The sequence below is a fragment of the Oryzias latipes genome, chromosome 6 (assembly GCF_053564925.1).
Source record: "Oryzias latipes strain Hd-rR chromosome 6, Olatipes_Hd-rR_3.1".
Classification (NCBI taxonomy): domain Eukaryota; kingdom Metazoa; phylum Chordata; class Actinopteri; order Beloniformes; family Adrianichthyidae; genus Oryzias; species Oryzias latipes.
The window spans coordinates 1,517,416-1,543,935 of NC_136242.1; the positions used below are offsets into that span (position 1 = coordinate 1,517,416).

A 26,520-nucleotide genomic window follows, 5' to 3' on the forward strand; every position below is an offset into this window, starting at 1 on the left:
TCACGCCCTCCGCACATTCACACACGGATCCTCCTCTGGCAGAAGAGAGGCATGCTGGGCTTCAAGTGGGGGGGGTGAGCTGGCAGATCTCAGCTGAAGTGTTTGTGGAATCGGGCAAAATTAGGCTTTTCCATCTGTGTGGCCTCATCTTGTCTATCTGTGATTGTTTGCTTTTTTCTGTTTTGGGCCTTTACAGCTACAGCTCAGCCCTGAAGACAAAGATATTTGCACATTTTCTTCATTAAATACTAGTTAATGACATCATTTAAACAATCTTCATCCTTTCTATCAGAAAGGCTTTTAACCAATTCTTCCAAGTTTTCACACGTCACCCCGTTATTAATCCAGCTGCACTGGCTCCCCATCCGCTACCGAGTGCATTCTAAAATCCTGGTTTTTTAGTGGTCTATAGAAAAGTGTGCAGCCGTACACCCCCAGCAGCTCCCTGAGGTCATGTGACCAGGGTGTGCTGGTTGTTAGGAGAACACCGTTAAAAAGTGGCAGAGCCTCTGCAGCCGTGGCTCGGCTTCCTCTCAGCCTCAGATCTGCAGACTCTGACTTTTCTTTTAAAAAGCAGCTAAAAACTGTCTTTAAAAAGAAATTAAAATAAAAAAGTGTCTTACTGTGAAGTACTTTGTGATTTTTTTTTTATCTTGAAGGCTGCTATACAAATAAAGTTTATTATTATTATTATTATAAATTCACACATGGAGAAAATTACCCTTTGGTTAATGAGAGAAAATCTCACTATGGTAAAAAAAAAATTAACTTGTATTTGACTAATAATGAATAAAAATTCTATGAAATTGAACTTATGCCTCAGACATTATCAGCCGTGCTTCCACACAATAGTTGTGTTGTGTTTTAGAAATGATAGTGTTAATAGTGGAGCTGCAAGGTAAAGAGCATGTGCCTTCCTTCAAAGATCTGTCCTGCAGTTTACATGAAGTACATGAGTACATGTTAGAGTGCAAGTGCAGAGAATCTGCTCTAAAGTGAAGGGAACATACAGCACTATAAAAAAAAGTCATAGTCACAGATATAAACTCTGTTCAAACACCAGAAGGAGATCGAGTTGGTCATTTTTTAGTTTGGGCTCATTCAGCCACACGGGGTTTAAAAAGACAACCATTCATCCACACCAGCAGAAAAGCCACAAGAATCCAACAGACCAGAGGACGGGAACACATCACACCGGTTTTAAAATCACAGCATTGTCTCCCTGTGCGTTTCAGGATTTTAAAATTCTTTTAATGGTTTATAAATGTTTTTATGGTCTTGGGCCTTCTTATTTAAATGATCGCGGACCCTGATGTCCTCTGGCGCTGGCCTCTTAGTTGTTCCTGAGGTGAGGACCTAAACCTATGGTGAGGCTTCGTTTTGCCATTACGGTCCTCGCCTGTAGAACAGTCTGCTGGAGAACCTCAGGGCCGCAGAGACTGGAGAGGTTTTTAAGAAGAGGCTCAAGACCCACCTTTGTAATTTAGCTTTTAGTTGATTTTAATTGCTAATTTATTCTATTGGTTTTAGTCTAGGCTATTTTAGGTATTTATTTTCATTTTATGCATCTTATTCTCAATTTTATGTTTTTAATTTTAGTTTCTTATCATGATTTTAGCCCCAGTGTTTCTAGTGGGGATCTTTTCCTCCAGGGCTTGCCGGCTTGGCCGTTGGTTGTTGCTGCAGTTGTTGCCCTTGCTGGGGCAGCTGGGGCCTAACTTTACAGCTTCACGGCTGTGAAGGGGACACCAGTGATGTCCCGGTCTGGGTGGGCACTGTGGCGATGCTCCCATTCATCGCCACCCATTCATACCATGCTCCCATTCATACAAAGGATGGGAGGATTCCCAAATACTGTTTCCTCACAGCAGAGCCAAGCCATACTTGTTTGTTTGTTTGCTTATTTATTTATTTAATTATTTAATTAACTATTTAAGCTACAAAGTCATCATTCTTGGGTCATGTGTTTTAACGGTGGGGAGTGGGAGGGGTGAAGGGTGGGTTGGGTTTTTACTGTAATGTGTGTGTTCTGTTTTTAATGTCAAAGCGCTTCAAGCTGCACAAAATGCATAAGAAGCGCTATTTTATAAATAAAGTTTGATTTGATTTGACATTCCTCTGTGACTGACAAAAACAGCTGAAGCTGATGGCTTCAGCTGACACATCAGACGTTACATCATTCACAAACGTGTGGATGTTAAAATCCTTTACTGTTCATCTGAAAGGCTGGATGAAGTGCTAAAGCTAACCATCTGAGACTGGTGGGAGACAAAAGTCGGCCTTTGCTGCCTACTGTTTTAAACATATTTTCCTTCCGTTTTGATTTCTAAACTATTGACTCTGGGATGAGGAGATCTTCCTGTCGGTGTGTGACTGTAGTTTATCTGTAATGTTGTGTTTGCCGTAGTGTCTGAGCTTCAGGAGGAGGGAATAAACGCCATCAACCTCCCACTCAGCCCCTCACACTATGAGCTGGACCCTGAGGACACCATGCTGGGTAAGCACAGCTTCCTCCAGACACATCCACATCTGGGTCTGGACTCACATCCTTCTGAAGCTACCCTCTGATTGGCTGGATGCAACCGAGTGGCAGAAGAAGGATTTTCATTCAATATCAAACTTCTGTACTATTGTTAGACTGCAGCACACTCCATTCAGGTCATGGTAGTGAACTGTTGAAGACATCAGTTTTTGTAAAGTGTTAAAAACCTTCCTGAGGTCATGTGTTAAATGTATTTCTTAAAAATCAATATGGAAAAGTGTTATTTAGGAACCGGTTAGGTCAGGATATAAAAATTGTTGGAATGGACCCAATTTCAGACAGATGCTTTTATGATGAAGGCTTTCATGAGTGGCTTCTAGTAGCAAATGATGAGTCAGAAGTGTTGTTGGCTTTGATGATTGATGATCTTCCTCCACCAGAGGAAAACGAGGTGCGGACCATGGTGGACCCCAACTCCAAGCATGACCCCAAACTGCAGGAGCTCACGAAGGTCTGAACTTTCATTTATTCATCTACTTTAAAAAAATCTGTATTTCAATCCCAGACATTTAAGCTCCTTCCAGAGCAGCATATTTGCCGTTTTTATTTTATTTTATTTAGCACCATCATCCAATTGGTTGTCATAGCAACAGCTGTCACAGGGCAGTGTTTTTCAACCAGGTGTGCACACTAGTGTGCCGTGGGAAATTACCCTCATTCACTGATCTGAAAACATTTACCATCTCCAGGATTTCAGCTCTTTGTTCATCCAAACAGGCCCTGATAAAACACTGAGTAGTTAGGAATATGAAAGATCATAAAATACTTTTTTCTTTGTGTTTATTTGATTCTATTAAAGACACTTTGATTCTGCTCATAAAGTCTCTCAGTTCCATCAAAAATACCAGCTAAAGCTCGTCTTTAGCGGTGTAGCTTTCCACAGAATCCGGTGTCAGACCGTGGAACAAGTGAACAAAACAATGAAGCTCAGAGAAGAGAGTCTGTCTGCCATCACTGCATCTCCCATGATGCATTGGGTTAAAGTGACAGCATCTCAGCGCACAATGAAGTCCCTGTTAAACGTCTTGAAACCACAACAAACACACATTAAACAGTTTTTCAATCTTCTAGCTTAACTTTTATTACATCTTTTAGAAAAAACAGCTGCAGCTTCCAGCTTTTTCTGCCACAATTATCACAAAATGCTTGTGAGATCATGAAGGGACTGTAGATCAATACAGACTATGAGTTTCTCCTTTTTTAATTTTTGGATGCTGGTGTGCCGCTGGATTTTTGTCAAGGAGAAAGTGTGCTGTGGCTCAAAAAAGGTGGAAAAACACTGTCATAGGGTATCCAACGCTCTCCTGGTCCAGTGTGATTGTATCAGGAGTCTGTTTTCGGCTGTCCAGGTGCTGATCGACTGGATAAACGATGTTCTGGTGTTGGACAGGATCATTGTGAAGGATCTAGCTGAGGATCTGTACGACGGTCAGGTTCTGCAGAAACTGTTTGGTGAGAACGTGCTCAGCTTTGGTGTTACTTTACTTCGAGAAGTGACTCTTTCTCAGCTCATTTCTAGCAGCAGCTAATTTTAAAATTGGATTTAGTTCAACACTTTAGTCCTGCTGAATGTTGCTGGTTGTGAAGTCATGAGCATCTCTTTGAATTCGGTTTCAGAAAAGCTGGAAGGTGAGAAGCTGAATGTAGCAGAGGTGACCCAGTCAGAAATCGCTCAGAAGCAGAAGCTGCAGACGGTTCTGGAGCGGATCAACGACTCGCTCAAACTCTCCACCAGGAACATTCGTTGGAACGTTGACTGTAAGGAAGATCTGCACTCATCATTTCCAAAACTAGATGTGCCTGTTGGTGAGAGGATTACAGGTGGACCCACATGGCTTTTTCAGGGCCGATAACCCATACTTGGAGCTGATATTCATTTGCAAAGTGAAACTATTGCTATCAAAATTAAGAATATTACAAACACTAACGATTAACTTTTTTTAATAAAAAAAAAACACTTAAATTGAATAAAAGGCTCCTAAACTTGCCATTTATTTATTTATTTTTTAAGTTAAATAAATAGTTCCCTGAAAGTTTTCATTGTAATTTAATAAAAACGTCAGCATATATAAGATGACTTATCTTTGTGATGAGTAGAAACACAAAGAAAAGGCGCAGGGACTTCCATGGCTCAGAAACATATCCAACATATTGAATTAAGAGATGGCTCCCTGATGTTTTATCAAGTAAATAAAGGAGAGTTAAACGCAATTAGAGGAAAGTTTGACTGTTAAATAATCAGTAGTTCCAGTTAAGCAGCACGAGATGGTGGTGCAAAAAGCAAAGTGGCTCCTTGTGTTGCTGAAAGTGCTGCAGGAAGTATACCCGCTCACAAATCGCTCAACAAACAATCACTTTCTTTTTAGTTTTTGCACAATCAAAGGTTTTAAGAAACATTTGTGTTAATGCATTAACAGTGACAGCCCTGGTAATGAAGCCCCACTCATAAAATAGAAGGTTTATAGAGTCAACCTTTACTGTAAATTCAGTTCAGGATACAAAGCAGCCCTTCCTTCAGGTGTACGCTGTCAGGATTCCCACAGGTGAGTGAGTTTCAACTGAAGAACCAAGAAAAGATGCATGTCTGCCCCGTAAAGATGACCAGGAAGCATCCATCTAATGAACCTGCTCAATCCCTGTTTTGGGGTCATGATGTAATTAATCAGGTGTGAGTACCGGCTGCTACCACGTGCACATCCTGTGCTTCATGCACGTGTGAGACGCAAGTGTCTATTGCAGGGGTTTGGCAGACTACGGCCCGCGGGCCAGATCCGGCCCGCTGAACAACATCAAAGACGCAGGATTCTTTTCTTCTTTCAATCTGGCCTCGCGATCGAGACCTGCATAGAACGTGACGTCGTATTCCACCCTTCTACAGGCTGTGGCCCGCCCTGAACCCCTCTAAAATCTGTGTCAAATACAACAGTCTTCCCTTTCTACATTACACTTCCTCTTTCTCGGCTTCACTGATTCTTTTAGTGCGATCATGCGACTGCTTTTCTTTTCTTTTTCAAACCTGTCCTGTGTCCTGATTGGCTGGAGACCTTGTCAATCAATCTCCTGCCGTGTCTCCTGTTGTCGCGATCAGATCGTTGTTTTCATTCTAAGATCCTGGCTTGTTTTTCCATAAAGGTTTGAACTTTGAGAGTTTAAACAGGAGAGAAAAGTCTGAAAAAGTTCATGTCTGTCTGAGAAAAGTGTCTAGTGAGGAGTTCACGGATTTCATCTCCATGAACGTAAAGCTGTGCTGATTCTATAATGCATATATTTAAATGCCCAGCTGCAGCAGAAGACACAAGAATTGGACTTCACAGTTGTGCAGAACTCAGCGCAGCTGCTCAGTTTTCTTTGTGACGTTTATCACAAACTGTGAGATGTGTGAGGAGCTGCAGCCCTCCAAAGTCTGAAAAGACTGTGACAGGAGGACAAGGCTTAAGGAAGTGAGACAGAGCTTCCTGTCACGGGGCTGCCATTCTGGCTTTATTTAACCCGTTCCAGAATGAAAACAGAGTTCTGTTCAGCTCCTTTCAGTTTGGTCGATGATACTTCGTCCCTCTAGTCCTAGATTTCATATATATTTTTAGGCTTTCCTTTGTCTGCACTGTAGATCTTATAATGTTGTATTGGACATAAAGGCGTAATGAAATCAACCGACCTGAGGCCTGAAGGCCGTGGCGTGTGCTGCAGGACTTCCTGTGGTTCTGAGGTTTAGAACTGTTCCACTGGAAGGCTAACTGGAGGAGAGGGCAGCAGGAAAGTACAGAGTGTATTTAATTCTGAGGGTATAATCATAAATGGAACAAAATTGATTTTGTGAGAGCGGGCCCCACAGAAGGGCCGTATCAAATGAATTTCTTTCAAACCACATAATCATTTCTGCTGCACCTCTGGTGGAGTGGGCGTCCTTGAAAAAATCCATTGGCATGAGATGTCCTCAAAAATGTTGAAGTGTACAGTCAGTCACATGGAATTTAATTTATTTCACTGCTCTTTTATTTGAGGAGTTTTCTCTTAATTCCGTGTTTTTCTTTCCAACTTTCAACCTGCCTTCAGATTCTGCAGAAAAACAGCCTATTTAAGCACAGGAGGGGCCCCCCCTCACTGCGGGGGCTCTAAACGCCTTCCAACAGGCTGCAAACTGCTAGTGAGTCCTGCTTTTCTTTTATTTGGTTTTTAGTTGGCTTTTTTGTACAATTTAAGGAGACTGGGTACGTCGGACGGGCCGACCCTCTCCTGGCCGACCTTGCAGTTCAGCATTAAACATAATTTTTCTAGTTTAATTTAGTGTTTCTGCCTTTTTTAGCCGAACCAATCTCGTATTTTTAATATAACTTCAAGGATTCTTTTGGTATCTCTTGTTTGTATTTACTGCTGAAGGTGGACGACCTTGCCGTGTAAAACTCTTTGATTGTAAATTCCATAAAAGATAGAATAAAAAAAACATTGTGCTTGCTATTTGGCACCCCAATGTCATTTGATTAAAAGAGAGAAAGGGTATTAAAAACTGCAGTTATACAAGTTTTTCCCATTTATTGAAGGTAAAATTGACAAAGAATTCCATAAAGCCGCCAACAGAATGTGTTGAAATTTTTGGTGATTTGATTGTGATTGTCATGTCTGTCATGTAAATTGTTTCTGTTTTGGGTCTGAAGGAGGAAAATGATGCATCATGTTTGTCTTTTCTGGGTAATTGAAGCTGAAAATCAGCTTTTCTCTGCTGCTCCGTCAGTACATAGTGTTTCCCCCGTGCTTTTGGAACAGATGAAGTAAATGAAAGATTTTCTCTGTGTTGCTCTGAGCGCACATGTTCTAGATCTGAGCAAAAATACACGAGGATTTATCAGAGTGACTTATGGTCAATTTCAACATGTTGGTATTTTCAAGCATGAGTTTGCCGTGCCAAAATTTAAACCTTTGCTTTTATTAAATAAACAACAAACCACTCAAAACCTGGCTGTGGGATTTTGACCAAAAATCAAGTCGGCACTAAGTAGAGCAAGAAGGCAGTTTAGTTTTCAATTGATTCAATTTGATGCAGTGAAAGTTTCAGTGTCACTGTAGTGAAACGGGAGAAGCGTTTGAGTGGAATCAACCATCAATCATATTGTTTTGTACCTCAGCTCGTCACTGTCGGGGCAAACACTTGAATCTGGGCTTTGTTGCCTGGTAACTGTTCTTAAAGGCCAGCGTTTTCTCTGGCTTACATCGACTTGAAATATTGTTTTCCTGCTCCGAGTTCTCGCTCCGTTGCTGCGTCAGACAGATACTCGGCGTAACACCGAGAGCTACAGCTGAGCTTCAGTGATGCGAAAAACAGCAACAAGGCACTGAACGGGCTCAAGTCTTTAGCGTTCATTCATGGTCATCTCGGCTGTGGGGTCAAAGCAGAATGATGTATACTTGAAAAGCTCTGGTCTACCGTGGGAATGAAAGGTTTGGGCACCCCTGGTAAAAAGACCCCAAGGAAAGATGGAAACATCTTCAAAAGGCATCAGATATTGTTGTAAAATGTCAAAAAATAGACTTTCCATCATTCACACTTTCAAAATAACGGAAAATAAAATACTGAAGTGTGCAAAAGTTCGGACACCCTGCAGAATTAGTACCTTGTACTGCCCCTCTTGGCAATTATTACAGCTTCTAAACACTTTTTGTAGCCAGTCAAAGAGTCTCTTAGTGGTTGTTTAAGGTATCTTCATCCATTCTTCTTAACAAAAGTCTTCTAGTTCTTTCAGACTTCTGGTATGTCTGTTACTCCCTGCTCTTTTCAGATCTATCCATAGATGTTTATCTATGTGAGGTCAAGTGATTGGGAAGGCCATGGTAAAAACCTCACTTTTAATGTGTGCCAGCATGGATTTGGAGGTGTGTTTAGGATCATTATCCGTTTGTAGAAGCCTACCTCTTCATCTTTTTCACAGATGCCATCAGTTTAGTGTCCAATATTTGCTGAAATGTTGTTGAATCCATTTGTCCTTCTACTGGTGAAATGTTTCCTGTGTCCCTAGCCGCATTACAACCCCAAAGCATGATTGATCCACCCCCATGCTTAACAGTTGGACAGAGGTTCTTATTTTTAAACTCCGTGCTCTTTCTTCTCCAAACGTACCTTCTCTTAAAAAAGTTCCATTTTAACCTCGTCGGTCCACAGAACCTGTTTCCAAAAAGCATCTGGCTTGTTTCTATGTTCATTTTCATATGGTGAGGACATACAAGAGGGTTTCTTCTGATTACTGCTCCATGAAGACTGCATTTGTGTCTCTTTATTGTAGAACATTGTACCACAACTCCAAAGTCTGCCAGGAGTCTCTCTGGAGGGATCCTGCAGTCAAACGTGGCTTTGGACTTGCTTTTCTCACAATCCTGTGAGCTTTTATGTCAGAGATATTTCTTGGTCGTCTGGTTTTTGCTTTAGCTTCCACTGTTCCCATTTACCGTCGTTCCAAACAGAGGATACTGACACCTTTTGTCTCAGATTTTGCCATCTTCTTATACTGTAGCCTTCTCCTGCTTTGTGCGGATCAACCATTTCCAGTTTGAGGGTTCTAGACAACAGCTTGGAAGAACCCATGATGCTGATTGGTGGGGCAAAGGTCAGATGACTTAATTCAAATCTTTGAGACTGTGAACAATCCATGATGCCGTCTGGTCTCAGCTTGTCCAAAGGAGGCAGTGCGTGCTATTCATTCTGCAGGGTGCACACTGTACCTTTATCTTAACTGCTACAGTCCCGTTCACCCAAGCACACACATTCACACACTGATGGCGACTCCACTGCCCAACACTGGCACCAACCTATAACTACCCGGACCAATGGGGGGTTCAGTGTTTCGCCCAAGAATACTTCTACAGATGGATAGGCAAGGCAGGAACCAAACCTGCGATCTTCCAACCAGAGGTCAACCGCTCTTCTTATGCACTATGACATTCAGTAACAACACTTTACATACCCGCTGATACCAAAACACATTTGCATGATCCTAATTCCTGAGGAAATTCAGGGTTTTGTTCAGTAGAACTGGACCTTTTGAAGATCCTTGTGTGCCATTTCTACAACTAAACTCCTAAAGCTGTAAATGCATCAATTCCCTGCCAACGTTCTCCTTTTTGTTGTTGTTTTTCTTTCATCATCAGCGGTTCATGCCAAGAGTATAGTGGCCATCCTCCACCTGCTGGTGGCGCTGTCACAACACTTCAGGGCTCCAATCCGACTGCCAGACCACGTTTCTATACAGGTGGTGGTGGTCCAGGTGGGTTTTGTTTTGTCTTTTCCAGAAGGTTGTTCATTTAGTAGTGCCTGCTTACTTTGTTGATTTGGAAAAGTTCCTCCTAAGTTAGAGCTCTCCTTCAAATTCCATCCTTGACTTTTTATCCGTCTGCTTCACAAACGCTCTCTACAAAGTCTCCTCATTTGATGTCTTCCAGAAGAGAGAGGGCATCTTGCAGTCCAGGCAAATTCAAGAAGAGATCACTGGAAACACTGAGTGAGTACTCTTCACTGTGTGACTCTTAAAACACAGCATAGGTTTTATTCAGATGCACAGTCCATAGAAACTAAAGCTGGTGCGACGCGGGACTTCCAGTAAGATGGCATAGAGGAGAAACTTTAAGTCTTGAGCTCCTACACTCGGCTTTACCAAAAAAAAAAACTCCACAAATACAACTCTGAAAGAAAAACAATTACAAGAGAGGATATGAGTGGAGGAAACACGCAGCGGAAGAGCAAAAAAAGACAAGAACGAACTGACCGACCTAGAAAACAGCGAGCAGGAGATGGAGGAAGCAGCTAGCGAAGCTAACAAAGCTAGCATGGACAACGAAACCCAGCGCGGCTACAGCGACACAAAGCTAATGCTAGACGGGTTTGCAAAAATTAGCAGTCAGATCCTCGACTTGGACACGCAGGAGTAAAGGACCAATTGAAACAGGAAATATCTTCCCTCAGACAAGATATGGACCGACAAATCAAGGAACATCATAATATGCTGGAAAATCATGAAGCAGAGCTCGCGAAGGGCCCAGTCACACATCGCAAGCCTGGAGGAATGCAACACATAGGCTAAAGGTCCAAAGTTATAACAGCGCAATGGAAACCGCACAGGACTTAAAGAAGAGAGGGATTGATGTCAATCCACCAAGCAACGAAAGCACCAGGGGACCAGGCCAGATCCAAGCAGCAGAGGGTTGGCAGCGTGTCGGCGGGACAGCGCGGCGTGCACAGGAAGAGGCTTCAAGAATACCAACGAAAACAAACACAATGTGTTTCTGAAAGCACCTGGTGGTGCTTTCGCTGTCTGAGCCTCCTAGATGCTTCCTTCCTCACATCACTTGTGTGGAAATGCTTTTCTCATAGTGTTCATCTCATGAAGATGACAGATCTTCAGATTTCAGTCCATCCGGCCGCATCCTGTGTCTTCACGCCAGCTGTGACTTTCCCGCCGCATCTGTACACAAGAGACGCCGAGTGTAAAGAGAGGAGGGCTGTGCTCATGTGACGCCTTGTTAACTGAAAAATTAGACATTTTCAAGGACACACAGTCTCACACAAGGTTGTGTTTTCCTGTGAGGCTGTCCTGCAGCCTGACAGCAGCAACCAAGGAGATAACAGCAGGCCGGCGCACACCAGTTTGTCATGGCAGCTAGATAGACTAATAACACACACACACATGCGCAATCACAGTGGAAACGGTGTTATGACCACACCACCAGGACTGTTGCCCAGGCCTGCCTGCGTTTGCCATCCCAGATTACAGCGTGAAGGTGTGTGAGGGTGCTTTTGTGTGTGTTAGGCTGCCATGTCTTCCTGGCCTGCCCATTGTGATATGTTTTCCTCCGGGACTCTGGCACAGCCGCGGTTCCATCCCCTCCAGAACCTCCTCCGTAGTGCTAACATTATAAAAATGGACAGAGGAGCTGGATGCACGTTTGTGCACATCTTCATTTGTTGTAATCCGGCCCTGCTGTACCGCTCCTTTCCTGTTGAGATTGGTACACTGTGCTGCAGAATGTGGTCCTTGTGATCGTCCCACTGATGATTCTGCACACACGTCCATTGTTCCTCAATTGGTCAGACCCACAATCGTCATTGTGTGTTTTTCTGCCACATTCTCTGCATTCCTCTGCGATTGAACTGGATATGGACGTCTTTTATTCGCTCAAGTGTGAAATTTTCTGTGTAAACAAGCAGAGGCTGCCTCTGTTGATGCCTGACACTTTTGTGTTGTTGTTTTTTTCCAGGGCCTTCTCTGGCAGACATGGTATGTTCTCCAAAAACAGCTTTTAAACCCAACTCTTTATTCTTCTTCAGAAAAGTAACTTTTGTCTTGACCTCTGCAGAGCGCGATGCCTTTGACACCCTTTTTGACCACGCTCCTGATAAGCTGAATGTCGTCAAAAAGGTAAACCACAAGAAATATCCTTCAGTTAGAACAGAATGCATTTTTAAAAAATCCATCAGAACGCAAGTTTTTTTTAAATAAAATTAAAAAGAAGGCTCATTTCTGAAAAATAAGACGTTTGGCTTTTTCAGTTCAGCCTGTAAATACAGTAAAAAGTAACATTTGCTGCTCGCCTGTAATTCTGTCAGAACGCATGTAAAATTACTGCCCTCTTATGTGCCGACGAGCATAAAAAACAATTCTGCAAAGTAAAAGAAACACTCCACCCTTTACCACTCCTGTACTCTATAAAGTCCCACTCCGATCATCTTTTGATTTATTTTCAAATCGTTCCCAGTGGTCTTTTAATTAGGATTATGCCGTTTTTAGGCAAATCCCAAAACCTGTAGGACATAGTTGTGTGCGCGCGCGCGTGCGTGCGTGCGTGCGTGCGTGCGTGCGTGCGTGCGTGCGTGCGTGCGTGCGTGCGTGCGTGCGTGCGTGCGTGCGTGCGTGTGTGTGTGTGTGTGTGTGTGTGTGTGTGTGACCCTATTTGCATTATTCAACATTGCAGCTGAATCTTAAATTGTAGCTCTGTGCTCCTCCTGAGCTGCTTTAGGCTAAGAACTACCCTTCTGGAAATTACCGACGGATAATATAAGCAACAATGAAGTGGGAACAGAAGTATCTGTTCTATTCTCTTACTCTATAACCGACAGAAGCAACAGGGGTTCAGTATCTTGCCCAAGGACACTTGGGGGGAGGGCAAGGCGGGAACCAAACCTGCGATCTTCCGATCAAGGGGTCAACCGCTCTACCTCTGCACTACAGCCTATGGATTAAGCTAGCTCTTTAAGCGAAGTTTAGCATTCAAAAGCTAAGGTTTCCTGCACTGCTCACTACTTAGTGCGCTATAGGGCGTCCACATTTTTGATGGGCTGTCTGAATACCATTCCAAATCCAGTGCACTGGAAATTTCCCAGAAGTCTGCGCAATAAAACCAGTGTGCATTGATGCTGATTAGATTGGCGAATATAGACCACAATGCATTGCGTTTACAATATTTTTCACTTGGGGAAAAAGTGTCTAAATGTGTTTTTTTTCAAATCCTCCTAGTTTTCATCAGAACTCTGTGGATTCATAAATACTCTTCATACAATGTTAATATTTGTTAGGTTTTTGACAAGTAGGTGAATTCATATGTGGTGTTTAAAAAATAAGTGTGCACGTCTCTGAATTGTTTTTCTTTTAATCCAGGCCACTGAATGGACTTTTAGGAGTTGGGGAGTAGTGAGGGAATTCAGATGAAACATAATTTGGAAAAATCCTTATTGTTAGGTTTAAGCAAGCTTGTCTAACTAACGTTTTTTTAATACAACTGATTTCCACATACATTTATCAGCAAGGTAGCTGTGTTGGCATTAACGGCACTTATTTACATAATTTTGTCCTATTTACTGTTCTTAAACTCTAAATGATGTCATCTGCAGCTGTCTTGCGGAACCGTTAGTTAAGCAATAACAGCAACAAGTATCAGTATCAACGCACACAAACCTATTCCACAGAAAATGCAATCAATCTAACTGTATTTGATCTCATTTTGTCTATTTTATTTGAAAGCGTATATGTTTCAATCTCAACATTTCTTTGCATTTTAAACCTGCATTTCCTTGAAAACATCCTTTCCCTCCGTCAGCACAGCTACAAGTCTTTTCGTTTTGAATCTGTTTCTCTGACTTTTTCTGTTTAGACACTGATCACCTTTGTGAACAAACACCTGAACAAGCTCAACCTGGAGGTGTCAGAGTTGGACACGCAGGTGAGAGTCCCACCTGAAGCTTCATATCAGAGAGCAGAGCTTCCAGCTCCGAGGCTCCTTGTTGCTTTAGATGAAGCTGACGTGTTCATGTCCCAGTTTGCAGACGGGGTCTACCTGGTGCTGCTGATGGGGCTGTTGGAGGGATACTTTGTGCCTCTCTACAACTTCTTCCTCACTCCAGAGAACTTTGACCAGAAGGTAAAGCAGAACCCCTAAAGCTGACACTTTCAACCAAACTAACAAAGACCGCCGCCGTTTCAGGAGCGCGTCAGACCTGGGTGGTTTCAGGTGATAGGAAGCCTCTTTTAGGTGAACGCGTTTCCTCATCAGGTCTGGGATTTGGGTTTTAATTGTCTTTTATCCAACTTATGTACATTATAACTCATTCAAATAAAAATGGGCTGTTTTATATACAAGACTTGATTGAATAAAATAAATAAATTGTCCAAATATTGTTTGAATTGTGAAAAATACAGTCAGGATTGTAAATATTTGGACAGAGACACATCCATTCCAATTTAGTTTCTGTACATTACCTCAGTGAATTTTAAATAAAACAACTCAGATGCCATTGAAGTGCAGACTTTCAGCTTTTATTCCATGGGTTGAACAAAAAGATTGCATAAAAATGTGAAAAACTAAAGCATTTTTAAACACAATCCCTTCATTTCATGGGCTGGTAAGTAATTGGACAAATGACTTCCATGCTATTGCATGGGCAGGTGTGGGTAATTCCCTTGTTATGTCATTATGAGTGACGCAGATAAAAGGCCTGGAGTTGATTAGAGGACTCGTGCTGCATTTGGAAGATTTTGCTGTGAACAGACAACATGCAGTCAAAGGAGCTCTCCATGCAGGTGATTAAGAGTTAAGTCATTAAGATGAGAAAACAGGAAAAAACCATGAAACCAGAAACTGCTACAGTATTAGGAGTGGCTAAATCAACAGTGTGGTACATCCTGAGAAAGAAGGAAAGCTCTGGTGAACTCAGCAATGTAAAAAGACCTGGGGCCTCATTTATAAACGTTGCGTACGCACAAAAGAAGGCGTACGCCACTCGCAATAATTGATATTTATAAAAAGCAAACTTGACGAGAAAATGTGCGGTCCTTCATGCAAGCTCTGACCCAGGCGTACGCACAAAAACGGGTGAAATGAGAAACGGGGACACCGTCGGCAGATGGAAGAAACACGTGAAAGTGACAATGACAATACTGCCTCTCAGAAATAACATGAAGACTTCACAAAGCTTCTTCTTCTTTCTCTTTCGGCTTTTCCCATCAGGGGTCGCCACAGCGAATCATCCTTTTCCACCTCACTCTATCATGGACATCTTCTACCCTAACATTAGCCAACTTCATGTCCTCTGTTAAGACATCCATGTATCTCCTCTTTGGCCGTCCTCTTGCCCTCCGGCCAGGCAGCTCCATCTCCAACATCCTTCTACCAATATATCCACTATCCCTCCTCTGAACATGTCCAAACCATCTCAGTCTGGCTTCTCTGACTTTGTCGCTAACACAGGCAACATGAGCCGTCCCTCTGATGTACTCGTTCCTTATCCTGTCTAACCTGGTCACTCCTAAGGAGAACCTCAACATCTTCATCTCTGCTACCTCCATCTCAGCCTCTTGTCTCTGTCTCACTGCTACCGTCTCTAACCCATAGAGCAGAGCTGGTCTCACCACTGTCTTGTACACCTTTCCTTTGAGTCTTGCTGACACTCTTCTGTCACACAACACTCCTGACACTTTCCTCCACCCGCTCCAACCTGCCTGCACTCGCCTCTTCACCTCTTTTCCACACTCCCCATCACACTGAACTGTTGACCCCAAGTACTTAAACTCCTGCACCTTCTTCACCTCAGTCCCCTGTAACCTAACGCTTCTACCTTGATCCCTCTCGTTCAGACACATGTATTCTGTCTTACTACGACTGACCTTCATGCCTCTTCTTTCCAGAGCAAACCTCCACCTCTCTAGCTGTTCCTCCACCTGCTCTCTACTCTCACTGCAAATTACAATGTCATCCGCAAACATCATTGTCCAGGGAGATTCCTGTCTTACCTCGTCTGTCAGCCTGTCCATCAGCATAGCAAACAAAAAAGGACTCAAAGCTGATCCTTGGTGTAGTCCCATCTCCACCTTGAACTCCTCTGTCTGACCTACAGCACATCTCACCACCGTCATACTTCTCTCATACATGTCCTGAACTACTCTGACATACTTCTCTGCCACTCCAGACGACCTCATACAGTACCACAGCTCCTCCCTCGGCACCCTGTCATACGCCTTCTCTAAATCTACGAACACACAATGCAGCTCCTTCTGACCTTCTCTGTACTTTTCCATCAACATTCTCAAAGCAAAAATGGCATCAGTGGTGCTCTTACGGGGCATGAAACCATACTGCTGCTCACAGATCTCCACCTTCTTCCTAAGCCTGGCTTCCACTACTCTTTCCCACAGCTTCATTGTGTGGCTCATCAACTTTATTCCTCTATAGTTGCTGCAGTTCTGCGTGTCACCCTTGTTCTTAAAGATCGGAACCAGAACGCTTCTCCTCCATTCCTCAGGCATCTTCTCACTCTCTAAAATCCTATTGAACAACCTTGTTAGAAATTCCACTGCTGTCTCTCCTAGGCACTTCCATACCTCCACAGGTACGTCATCAGGACCAACGGCCTTTCCGCTCTTCATCCTTTTCAGAGCCTTCCTAACCTCCTCCTTTCCAATCTCTGCTACTTCCTGCTCCACAACAACCACATCTTCCTCCCTTCTTTCCCTGTCATTTTCCACGTTCATCAGCTCCTCAAAATACTCCTTCCATCTTTTCTGTACACTCTCCTGGGTTGTTAGCACCTTTCCATCTCTGTCCTTAATCACCCTTATCTGTTGCACGTCCTTCCCATCTCTGTCTCTCTGTTTGGCTAGCCTGAACAAGTCCTCCTCTCCTTCCTTTGTGTCTAACCTGTCATAAAGCTCATCGTAAGCTTTCTGTTTGGCCTTTGCCACCTCTCTCTTCACTCTACGCTGCGCTTCCTTGTACTCCTGTCTACCTTCCTCAGTCCTTTCTACATCCCACTTCCTTTTAGCCAACCTCTTCCTCTGGACGCATTCCTGTACTTCCTCATTCCACCACCAAGTCTCTTTACCGTCTTTCCTCTTTCCAGATGACACACCTAGCACCTTCCTACCTGTTTCCCTGATAATCTCTGCTGTAGTTTCCCAGTCATCTGGAAGCTCATCCTGACCACCCAGGACCTGTCTCAACTTCTGCCTAAATTCCTCACAAGTTTCTTCATTCTGTAGCTTCCACCACTTGGTCTTCTTTTCTGTTTTCCCTCTCTTCTTCTTCCTGACCTCCAGAGTCATCTTACACACCACCATGCGGTGCTGTCTGGCTACACTCTCTCCTACCACCACTTTGCAGTCAATAACCTCTCTCAAATGACCTCGTCTACATAGGATGTAGTCCACCTGGGTACTCCTACCTCCACTTCTGTATGTCACTCTATGTTCCTCTCTCTTCTGGAAGTAAGTGTTGACTACAGCCATTTCCATCCTCTTCGCAAAGTCCACCACCATCTGTCCCTCCAGATTCCTTTCCTTCACACCAAACCTGCCCATCCCCTCCTCATCACCTCTATTGCCCTCACCAACATGCCCATTAAAGTCTGCTCCAATAACAACTCTCTCTCCTCTGGGGAAACTCTCTATGACCTCATCCAACTCACTCCAGAATCTCTCCTTCACTTCTAACTCACAGCCAACCTGTGGCGCATACCCACTGACTACATTCACCATCACCCCTTCAATTTCTAACTTTAGGCTCATCATCCTGTCTGAGACTCTTTTCACCTCTAGAACACTGTTTACAAACTCCCCCTTCAGAATCACACCTACCCCGTTTCTCTTCCTATCAACACCATGATAGAACAGTTTGTATCCTCCTCCAATACTACGTGCCTTGCTGCCCTTCCACCTTGTCTCCTGCACACACAGTACATCTACCTTCCTTCTCTCCATCATGTCTGCCAGCTCTCTGCCTTTCCCTGTCATTGTGCCAACGTTAAGAGTCCCTATTCTCAAACCTATGTTCCTGCCTTTTCCCTTCTCTCTCTGGCCACGTGCCCTTCTGCCTCCCCTCTTTCTTCGACCAACAGTAGTCAAATTTCCACCGACACCCTGTAGGTTAACAGCATCGGTGGCGGTCGTTGTTAACCCGGGCCTCGACCGATCCGGTATGTCTAAAGTGTTGTGGATGATTCGCATGGTTATTTTGGCAATTTTTACGCCGGATGCCCTTCCTGACGCAACCCTCTCTATTTATCCGGGCTTGGGACCGGCACAGAGGCAACTGGCTTGCAACCCCTGTGGCTAGATTGAAGACTTCACAAAGCAAGTCTTACAATTAACAGCTACACGAACACCCGTTTGATCGATCAGCAGTGAAACAAACAAAAAAAATCAAACCAAAATTGCAATAGAAATTCAAATGAACACTTATTTGCAAAAAGAAAAGTGAAATATGTTCTACAATATTGGCATGTTGTGCAATTCATCCTCATAAATAATATAGTTAACAGAACGAAATAATGTACAAAACTGATATTCTCGTTAATGTGTCCGTCTGGCGGAGCAGATATAGGTGCAATTAGACAGACAGACAGACAGACAGACAGACAGACAGACAGACAGACAGACAGACAGACAGACAGACAGACAGACAGACAGACAGACAGACAGACAGACAGACAGACAGACAGACGCACTAATTGTCCACTGGGGAAAGTTGTTTTCATATTAAAACATTTCTTCATAAGCTATGGAATTATGGTATTCATGGATATGCCTTTAGTTTGTTTTATTTTTGATAAAACAATGTATGGCGTATGTCTCAACCATTCAGAAAGCAACAAGAAATTACATTTGCGCTGATCAATTTCCCATTTCCACGTGGATTATTACCGACATCTGTAGCTTGTCAGATGTAATTAAATGGATGGAAATAAAATGCCCCATCACAATGCGTAATGACGCACAATGGCTGATCTTGCACTCTTAGAAGATGTGGCAAATGGAAGATTTCGGAGTGAACGCATCTTTAGACAGCAAGAAGACTTGCTGGCAAACGAGGACGAGTGGCTTATGAGCTGGTTCCGACTTCCTCGAGCCGTCCTCTTGGACCTCTGCGGGCTTTTGGGCCCGGCGTTACAGAAGAGTACTCGGAGGAACCACGCGTGTCACCCGGTGCATCTGGCGCTCCGGTGCCACCACCCCCACCCCCTACCCCCCCAACCCCGGTGGCAGAGACACTCTGGCAATGGAGCGCTAGATGTTTTTTTGCCTCGACTTTGATGTCCGACCATTTCTTTTTTATTTCGGCCACGGTCCGAGGTTGTGAGGCTACAGCATTTACGGCGTCTGCCACCGTTTGCCACTCACGGGCCTTTTTGGCATTAGTAATGCCCACACTGTGCCCTCCAAACAACATTTTTCTCCTCTTTTCCACCTCGCCAACGATAACTTCTACTTCACATTGAGTGAAGTTACGTATTTTTGATTTTCTCTCAGTGTTTGGCATGGTTTCGCAATCAATGAATATTAACTTGTGGGCGTTTCACGGACTATTTATGGGCAACTATGGGTGTGTCATGAAGCCGCAAAAGCTGCGCTACATTTAAAATCGGTTGTGATTTATTAAGGGAAAGATGCGTAGGATGTGCGTGCGCACGGTTTTAGAAATCCGAATATTTCTGTGCGTACGCACGTCCTATGTTTCATCCGTACGCCACTTCTGACGCAAATCCTACGCAAAGTTTTATAAATGAAGCCCCTGGACGTCCACAGAAGACAGCAGTGGTGGATGATGGGAGAATCATTTCCATGGTGAAGAGGAACCCGTTCATAACAGCCAACCAAGTGAACAACACTCTCCAGGAGGTAGACGTATCAATATCCGTGTCTACCATCAAAAGAAGACTGCATGAAAGTAGATCCAGAGGGTACACTGCAAGATGCAAGCCACTCATAAGCCTCAAGAATAGGAAGGCTAGATTGGACTTTTCTAAAAAGCATCTAAAAAAGCCAGCACAGTTCTGGAAAAACATTCTTTGGACAGATGAAACCAAAATCAACCTCTACCAGAATGATGGCAAGAGAAAAGTATGGAGAAGCTCCTGATCCAAAGCACACTACATCATCAGTAAAACACGGTGGAGGCAGTGTGATGGTCTGGGCATGCATGGCTGCTAGTGGCAGTGGGACACTAGTGTTTATTGATGACGTGACACAGGACAGAAGCAGCCCAATGAATTCTGAGGTGTTCAGAGACAAACTGTCTGCACAGATCCAGGTGAATGCAGCCAAACTGATTGGCCGGCGTTTCATAATCCAGATGGACAACGACCCAAAACATACAGCCAAAGCAACTCAGGAGTTTATTAAAGCAAAGAAGTGGAATATTCTTGAATGGCCAAGTCAGTCACCTGATCTTAACCCAATTAAGCAGCATTTCACTTGTTGAAGACTAAACTTCAGACAGAAAGGCCCAAAAACAAACAGCAACTGAAAGCCGCTGCAGTAAAGGCCTGGCAGAGCATTCAGAAGGAGAAAACCAGCATCTGGTGATGTCCATGAGTTCAAGACTTCAGGCTGTCATTGCCAACAAAGGCTTTTCAACCAAATATTAGGAATGACCATTTGGTTTTCAGTTATTTCATTTGTCTAATTACTTACAAGCTAATGAAATTAAGGGATTGTGTTTAGAAAATGCTTTAGTTTTTCACATTTTTATACAATCTTTTTGTTCAACCCATGGAATAAAAGCTGAGAGTCTGCACTTCAATGGCATCTGAGTTGTTTTATTTAAAATTCACTGTGGTAATGCCAAGAAACTAAATTAGAAAGAATGTGTCTCTGTCCAAATATTTATGGTCTTGACTGTGTCTCTTAAATCTGGTTGTGTGATAATTCTAAAAATGTTTGTTTGTAAATAGATTAAATAGTTAGATTTCATTTTGATTGCACCAGTAGCACCGCCCCTTTTTTCATCATTATATTTTCTAATTAAAACAGAATTCCTTAACAGCAGAATGCTAAAAGAAGTGGTTGATTGTTACAGATGGGAGAGGCGGAGCTGCGGTCGCTGCGGTGCAGCATTAGAAAGCTTTCAGCCAGGTTCTCATGTCCAATTATGGACACCAATACAGAGTGTGAAACTGGAACAATCAATCAATCAATCAATCACATTGGGCAGCGCGGACTGCCCTCTGGTAACGGGCCAGGCTCAACTGATCAGCTGGTTCTTAACACACACACACACACACAAAGTGTGAGTTCAGAGGTGATGGTGCTTTTGCTGCAGCAGCCCCCAAACTTTGCAGCCCCCCCATGTCAGACTGTTTGTTGAAGTCTTACTTTCAAGCCCACGGTTTAAAAGCAGCTCTTAATACCACAGAAATGTTTACTCATCTTATCCAACTTGATTTTGTGAGATTGTGGAGATGATTCAATTTAATTCAATTATACTTTATTGATCCCAAAAGGGGAACATTGAAGAGCTTTATAAATGAAGGTAGACTGGAGTTTTTTCTAAATGTATTTAAAGCTTTCCTTTTTAGAAGACTCCAAACCTACAGGTTCAGCTGAGCTCCAACTGTGATTAGCGACTCCTCTCCGCAGCACTGTGGTGTTCTGCACAGGCCTTCTTCAGGGACAGCCTCCTTTTGGGCTTCAGCCAGCATCCCCTGCCAAGCTGCTGGTAAAATAGGCCTCGGTGCTCGGCACCAGCACCGCCTCACAAGCACACAGAGACGGTGCTGGCCCGGAAGAGCGGCCCTCAGCGCCTTTAATCTCCTGCTGCACAGAGGAACACTGGAGTGCTTTGCAGGCCCCCGTGTGTGCGTGGCGGGTGTTTGAAGGCCAGAAACCCTGCAGTGTGTTTGTGTGTGTGTGTGTGTGGGGGGGGGGTTCAGGAAAGCCATCCTGCTTCACGTCAGAGCGGATCTCTCCTCTGTCAGATGGACTAAGTTCACAAACGGTTTCAATGGGCAAAGCTTCTAGTCCTTCCCCATGAGTGCACACACACACACACACACACACACACACACATGCACACAGCACAACAGGGGTGAATAGAAAGAGTCTTCCGGCGCCCCTGCCCCTTGATTGGTTTTCCTCCTCTCACAACTGTCTTTTTTCTGTGGCTGTGGAATCGCTCCTGTTTTGTTCCTCCAGGTTTTCTCATCAGGGAGCCTCGATTTCAGGTGTTCCTGCTGTCGTGTGCTGGCTGGACAGATGGGGACCCCTCCCTGGCATTAGGGCTCTTCCCTGGATAACCCCGGCTGCACTCTGATGGCTCGCCACGTTTCCACGTGCAGCTGCAGCATCTCCTCTGACTGCGTTAACGTGTTCGTCTGTCTGCGCAGGTCCACAACGTGTCCTTCTCCTTTGAGCTGATGCAAGACGGCGGTCTGGAGCGGCCCAAGCCCCGCCCCGAGGGTACGCCGCATGTTTACATCACTTTGGCTCTCTTGTAGCTTCACTTGTAGCCTTATATTTAGTGCCTGGATTGAATACTTTCTGTTTTTCTGTTGTTCAGTCGTTTTATTGTCCTCACCTATGAAAGCCTTGATGCAGCAAGTTATCGTCGTTTCAACAGGATTTTACAAAATAAGAGCATGAATGGCGGTCTAGCGGGTCCTGGCCTTAGTCTGACAGCTTAAGACGGATAAATGTACACAATGAATCATGTTTGGAGCTCAATCTGTGGGGTGGAGGGGTTATAAATGTATGGATTCCACAGATTTATCAGGTTTTACAGCAGTTCTTCACGTGCTTTGATTAAAAAAAAAAAGAATTTAAAGCTTTATGCTTGTTTAAATGAATGATTTTCAATTTCAGGAAATTAAAAGTTAAACCTGGAGAGCGCAAGAACAGTTTTTCTTTTGGGCTTTTAAAGTAAATTTGACCTTTTTTTGTCAATTTGTTTTGGGTAGCAGCAATTAGGAGCTACCAAAAATACATATATACATAAATACAAACATTTAACACAATAGAGGTAAATAAATGAAATTTAAAAACAGATTTGAGCCAGTGGGTTCTCCAGGGTCATTAAACAGCAAAATGGCGCACTAAACGATAATGACATGTATTCGTCTGGTTTCTCAGTGTTTCTTTCATGAAGCCTTTTTTAAATGGATGCTGGTGTTTCTGCAGACATCGTGAACTGTGACCTGAAGTCTACGCTGCGCGTCCTCTACAACCTCTTCTCCAGGTACAGGAACGTGGACTGAGCTCTCTGTGGCTGCAGCTTCACCTGAACACACGCCACTTTCTGCACGCATGAAGGCCTGCAGCTTTTCTGCTGCAGAGCTCTTCCACTCACCATCATGTATTTATTTGAGATTCGGAAACTGTTCCGTCTTTCTTAAGTGCCTTTTTGAGCTCAACCTCCTGGATGCTGCGATGGATGAGCTCCTTTCTTTTTTCTTTTTGCTGTAATGCTACAGAAGAAAACATGGAAGCCAAGTCTTTTTCTGTATGTAGATGTTTAGTTGTAGCTGAACTTGCATAAAAGCGTTGCAGATGTGGGACCAGCTCAGTCTGACTGAATCTAACTGCGTTTTTGCTTTCCCTCCTTTGTTTGGAGCATCAAACAGGCTTTATGTTCAGATGCGTTACATGTAATAAACAGTTCTTTGGCTGAACGCTGAACAATTTCTCCTTATTATTTCTGACCTCTCAAAGCCAGCCAAGAGGAATGCTTCTCCAACAAAAGAAAAACTGGGGTCAGAGTGGTTCCAATTTTGTTGGCGCAGAAAGACAAGTGAGCCTCCACAACAATTTTCTTTTCACTAAATTGATGGTTTGTTAGAAAAGCAGCGCGAAAGCTCTGTGAATGGAAGGTGACCCCGGAGTGGCTCCAGGAAGATGGCACACTGGCTGAATGTGTGAAATGCTTCATTCTCCTTACATTCCACAGTAACCTTTGTGGGGGGTATTATTGATAATGTTGCAGTGCTGCAGAGGCATTTGGATGGACATGTTTGTGATTCTTCTCTGCTTTTCAATTACTTTTAGTGTCCTATGCCCCCAAAACAGGAGAATTAAGGGTTAAAGTCAGTTTTGTGTTGAGGATAAACCCTGAGGTGAATTTACACGACTCACAGTAAGTTGGGGCTATAGTGAAAAACTTAGTGGATGTTGTAGACAGCGTCTGTTGATGATTGGGTTCGATTGAACCGATTCGGTAGGCTGCTGGGACAAATAATCATAAACTTTGAATGGAGAGTTTATTTCCGACTCTAAGTCCACCCAGATTGGTCTGTCATCTTTGTTTAATAAAAGTGTTGTTATTTGTGCACTGGTGAAGGCCTCTTTGGAGAACTGCAAATTTGGTAATCTTAATCCTCTGAATTCTATTCTAATCTGGAATTTGTTCAAAGTAATTCAGGGCCTTTTCCCAGCCCAACTAAAGCTGTTTACCATTTTCTCAATGGATTTAATTGGATTGTGGAAATGTAAGTGGTAACATGTTAAATAAATAGTTCAGTTTTGGTGCTATAATAATTTTTATTGCCTGGACCCTACCCCATAATGAAATCTGCAGTTTATCCCTACCATTCAGAAATACATTTATTTTATTGATTGTTGGTTCAAAGTTATCCTGTATGATATTGTCCAATCTCAGGTTCAAAAGTAAACCCAGGTATTACAGATTTTTGGAGTCCATGGTAGCTTCAAATCCTGAATCTGAGTATTCTAACAAGATTTCGATAGAGGCATTATTTCACTTTTGGTCCAGTTAATCTTGAAGCCTGATAGCTCTGAATATACCTTAATTAGGTTAAATAAGTGGGGTAATAACTCTTGGGGATCTGAGAGTAAAAGCATTATGTCGTCTGCAAAAGTCAGCGTTTTGTTATCAAGGCCTCCCTCCCATTGTTACCCCGTTTACTGAGTCAGTCTGTCTGATAGCTTGTGCCAGTGGTTCAAGTGTACTAATAAAAAGAGGGATCCCCCTGTTTGGTGCCACGTTCCAGATTAAATTGTGACGATCTTAATCCATTAGTTGTTACGGCGGCCTTTGGGTGAGTGTATATCATTTTAATAACTTCCCGAAAGGATATTCCAAATCCAAAAACTCCAGGTACATATTGTAGGTAATCCTAGCAGACCCTGTCAAACGCTTTTGCTGCATCTAGCGACAGAGCAGCCACTGAGCATTTTAAGTATTGGCATTTTCAGATTAAATGTGAGAGGCGCCTTAAACTACCAGAGGAATTTCTGCCCTGGACAAAACCGACCTGGTCAGGTTTAATAACTAATCCTACAACTTAGTTCATTCGCCATGCAAAAACGTTTGTTAAAAGTTTAGCGTGACAGCACAAAAGGCTTACTGGTCTATAGCTCGCAAACACATCAGAGGGTCTTTCCCTTTTTTCAATATGACTGTGATTGAGGATTCAGTCATTGAAGGAGGGATATGATGAGAATCAATAGTCAGAATTTTTGGGCCTAGTTCACAGATGTATTTTATTTTAATTTCTTGGGAATGCTGTCTAAGCCTGGTGTTTTCCCATTAGGTGAAGTTTTGACAGCTTTGTCCAGCTTTTCTAGAGTTATTGGTCCTTCTCATTTGTTGGCATTCTCTTCCGACAGTTTAGGGAGGTTTAACTTTTCCCAAAAAATGTCCGCCATTTTTAAATCAAATTGACCTTCACGATAGTATAATTTTCATAAAACTGTTTAAATACTATATTAATACTATATTAATACCTGTTACCTGCTATTTAGCACATATTTAGCTTTAATTAGATGATTAAGTTTAATCATCTGAAGAGGAAGGCTTTTCACAATATTCCTTCTCTAATTTCTTAATCTCGCCTTCATATAAAGCTGTTCTTTGTCTGTCTTGTTTTTGGATTAAAGAGGAGTGCTGTATCAGAATTCCTCGGATGTAGGCTTTAAACCCATCCCATATAAAACCTTGTTCTGTAGTGTTATCGTTAATCTTGAAATATTCCTTGATTTGGTTTTGCAGTCGTGCACAGAACTTGTTATCATTTAGTATACTTGTGTTCATCCTCCATTCCTTAATCCTTTCTTGGGGGGCCCTCAATTGGAGGATTAAATCTATGGGGCTGTGATCGCTTATTGCCATGGTACCAATATGGCACATTCAAACACTTTCAACAAGAGAGTGTGAGAGCAGAAAGTAATCTATGCTTGACTGAAAACAGAGTGTCTATTTGAGGAAAAGGAGTAGTAGATTCAGCAGCCTCCACACAGCTTTACATACCGCTTTTATTGCGTCCTGGGTTTTGCTCACTCTTGGGACAGATTTCCCGGACCTATCCAGAAAAACATCCAATACTTGGTTAAAGTCTCCTCCCATAATAATGAGGTAATCACCAAAATCCATAAGAGTTTTCTTTAGTTGTAAGAAGAATTCAGGGTGCTCTACATTGGGAGCGTATACGTTCCCAAAACGTATAAAAAGATTTTTCAGCAAGACAACCAATCGCCCTTCATCATCTTTAAACATTTTCTCCACGTGGACCCTAAGATGTTTAGAAAATAAAATAGATACTCCCCTCTTTTTCTGATTGAAGTTATTGTGAAATGCTTGGCCCACCCGCCTGTCTTTTACTCGGAAAGTGTCTTTTTCTAGTAGGTGTGTTTCCTAAACAGTGATTACATCTGAGTTCTTTTGTTTTAAATATTGTAGTACTTTTTGTCTTTTGGTGTGTGAGCCTCGGCCTTTAACATTCCAGG

General features: G+C 43.1%; 2 protein-coding genes across 2 annotated transcripts in view; one reads left to right on the forward strand and one right to left on the reverse strand.

Annotated features, from left to right (window-relative positions):
• The window catches only part of parvaa (parvin, alpha a), a 34,312-nt gene extending 10,852 nt beyond the window's left edge, over positions 1–23,460 (forward strand). The window contains exons 2-13 of the mRNA XM_023955424.2: positions 2,408–2,497; positions 2,923–2,993; positions 3,892–3,994; positions 4,160–4,300; positions 9,677–9,792; positions 9,968–10,026; positions 11,780–11,799; positions 11,879–11,940; positions 13,670–13,738; positions 13,835–13,936; positions 22,170–22,242; positions 22,960–23,460. Coding sequence (XP_023811192.1) covers positions 2,408–2,497; positions 2,923–2,993; positions 3,892–3,994; positions 4,160–4,300; positions 9,677–9,792; positions 9,968–10,026; positions 11,780–11,799; positions 11,879–11,940; positions 13,670–13,738; positions 13,835–13,936; positions 22,170–22,242; positions 22,960–23,036 — 983 coding nt within the window. The 3' untranslated portion in view covers positions 23,037–23,460. The remainder of the gene's footprint in view (positions 1–2,407; positions 2,498–2,922; positions 2,994–3,891; positions 3,995–4,159; positions 4,301–9,676; positions 9,793–9,967; positions 10,027–11,779; positions 11,800–11,878; positions 11,941–13,669; positions 13,739–13,834; positions 13,937–22,169; positions 22,243–22,959) is intronic.
• On the reverse strand, positions 14,979–18,111 carry LOC144992370 (uncharacterized). The gene has a single exon (XM_078948200.1). It carries the CDS (start codon positions 18,010–18,012, stop codon positions 15,019–15,021), a length of 2,994 nt encoding a protein of 997 aa, XP_078804326.1. The 5' UTR covers positions 18,013–18,111; the 3' UTR covers positions 14,979–15,018.
• Positions 23,461–26,520: the final 3,060 nt, after the last annotated feature.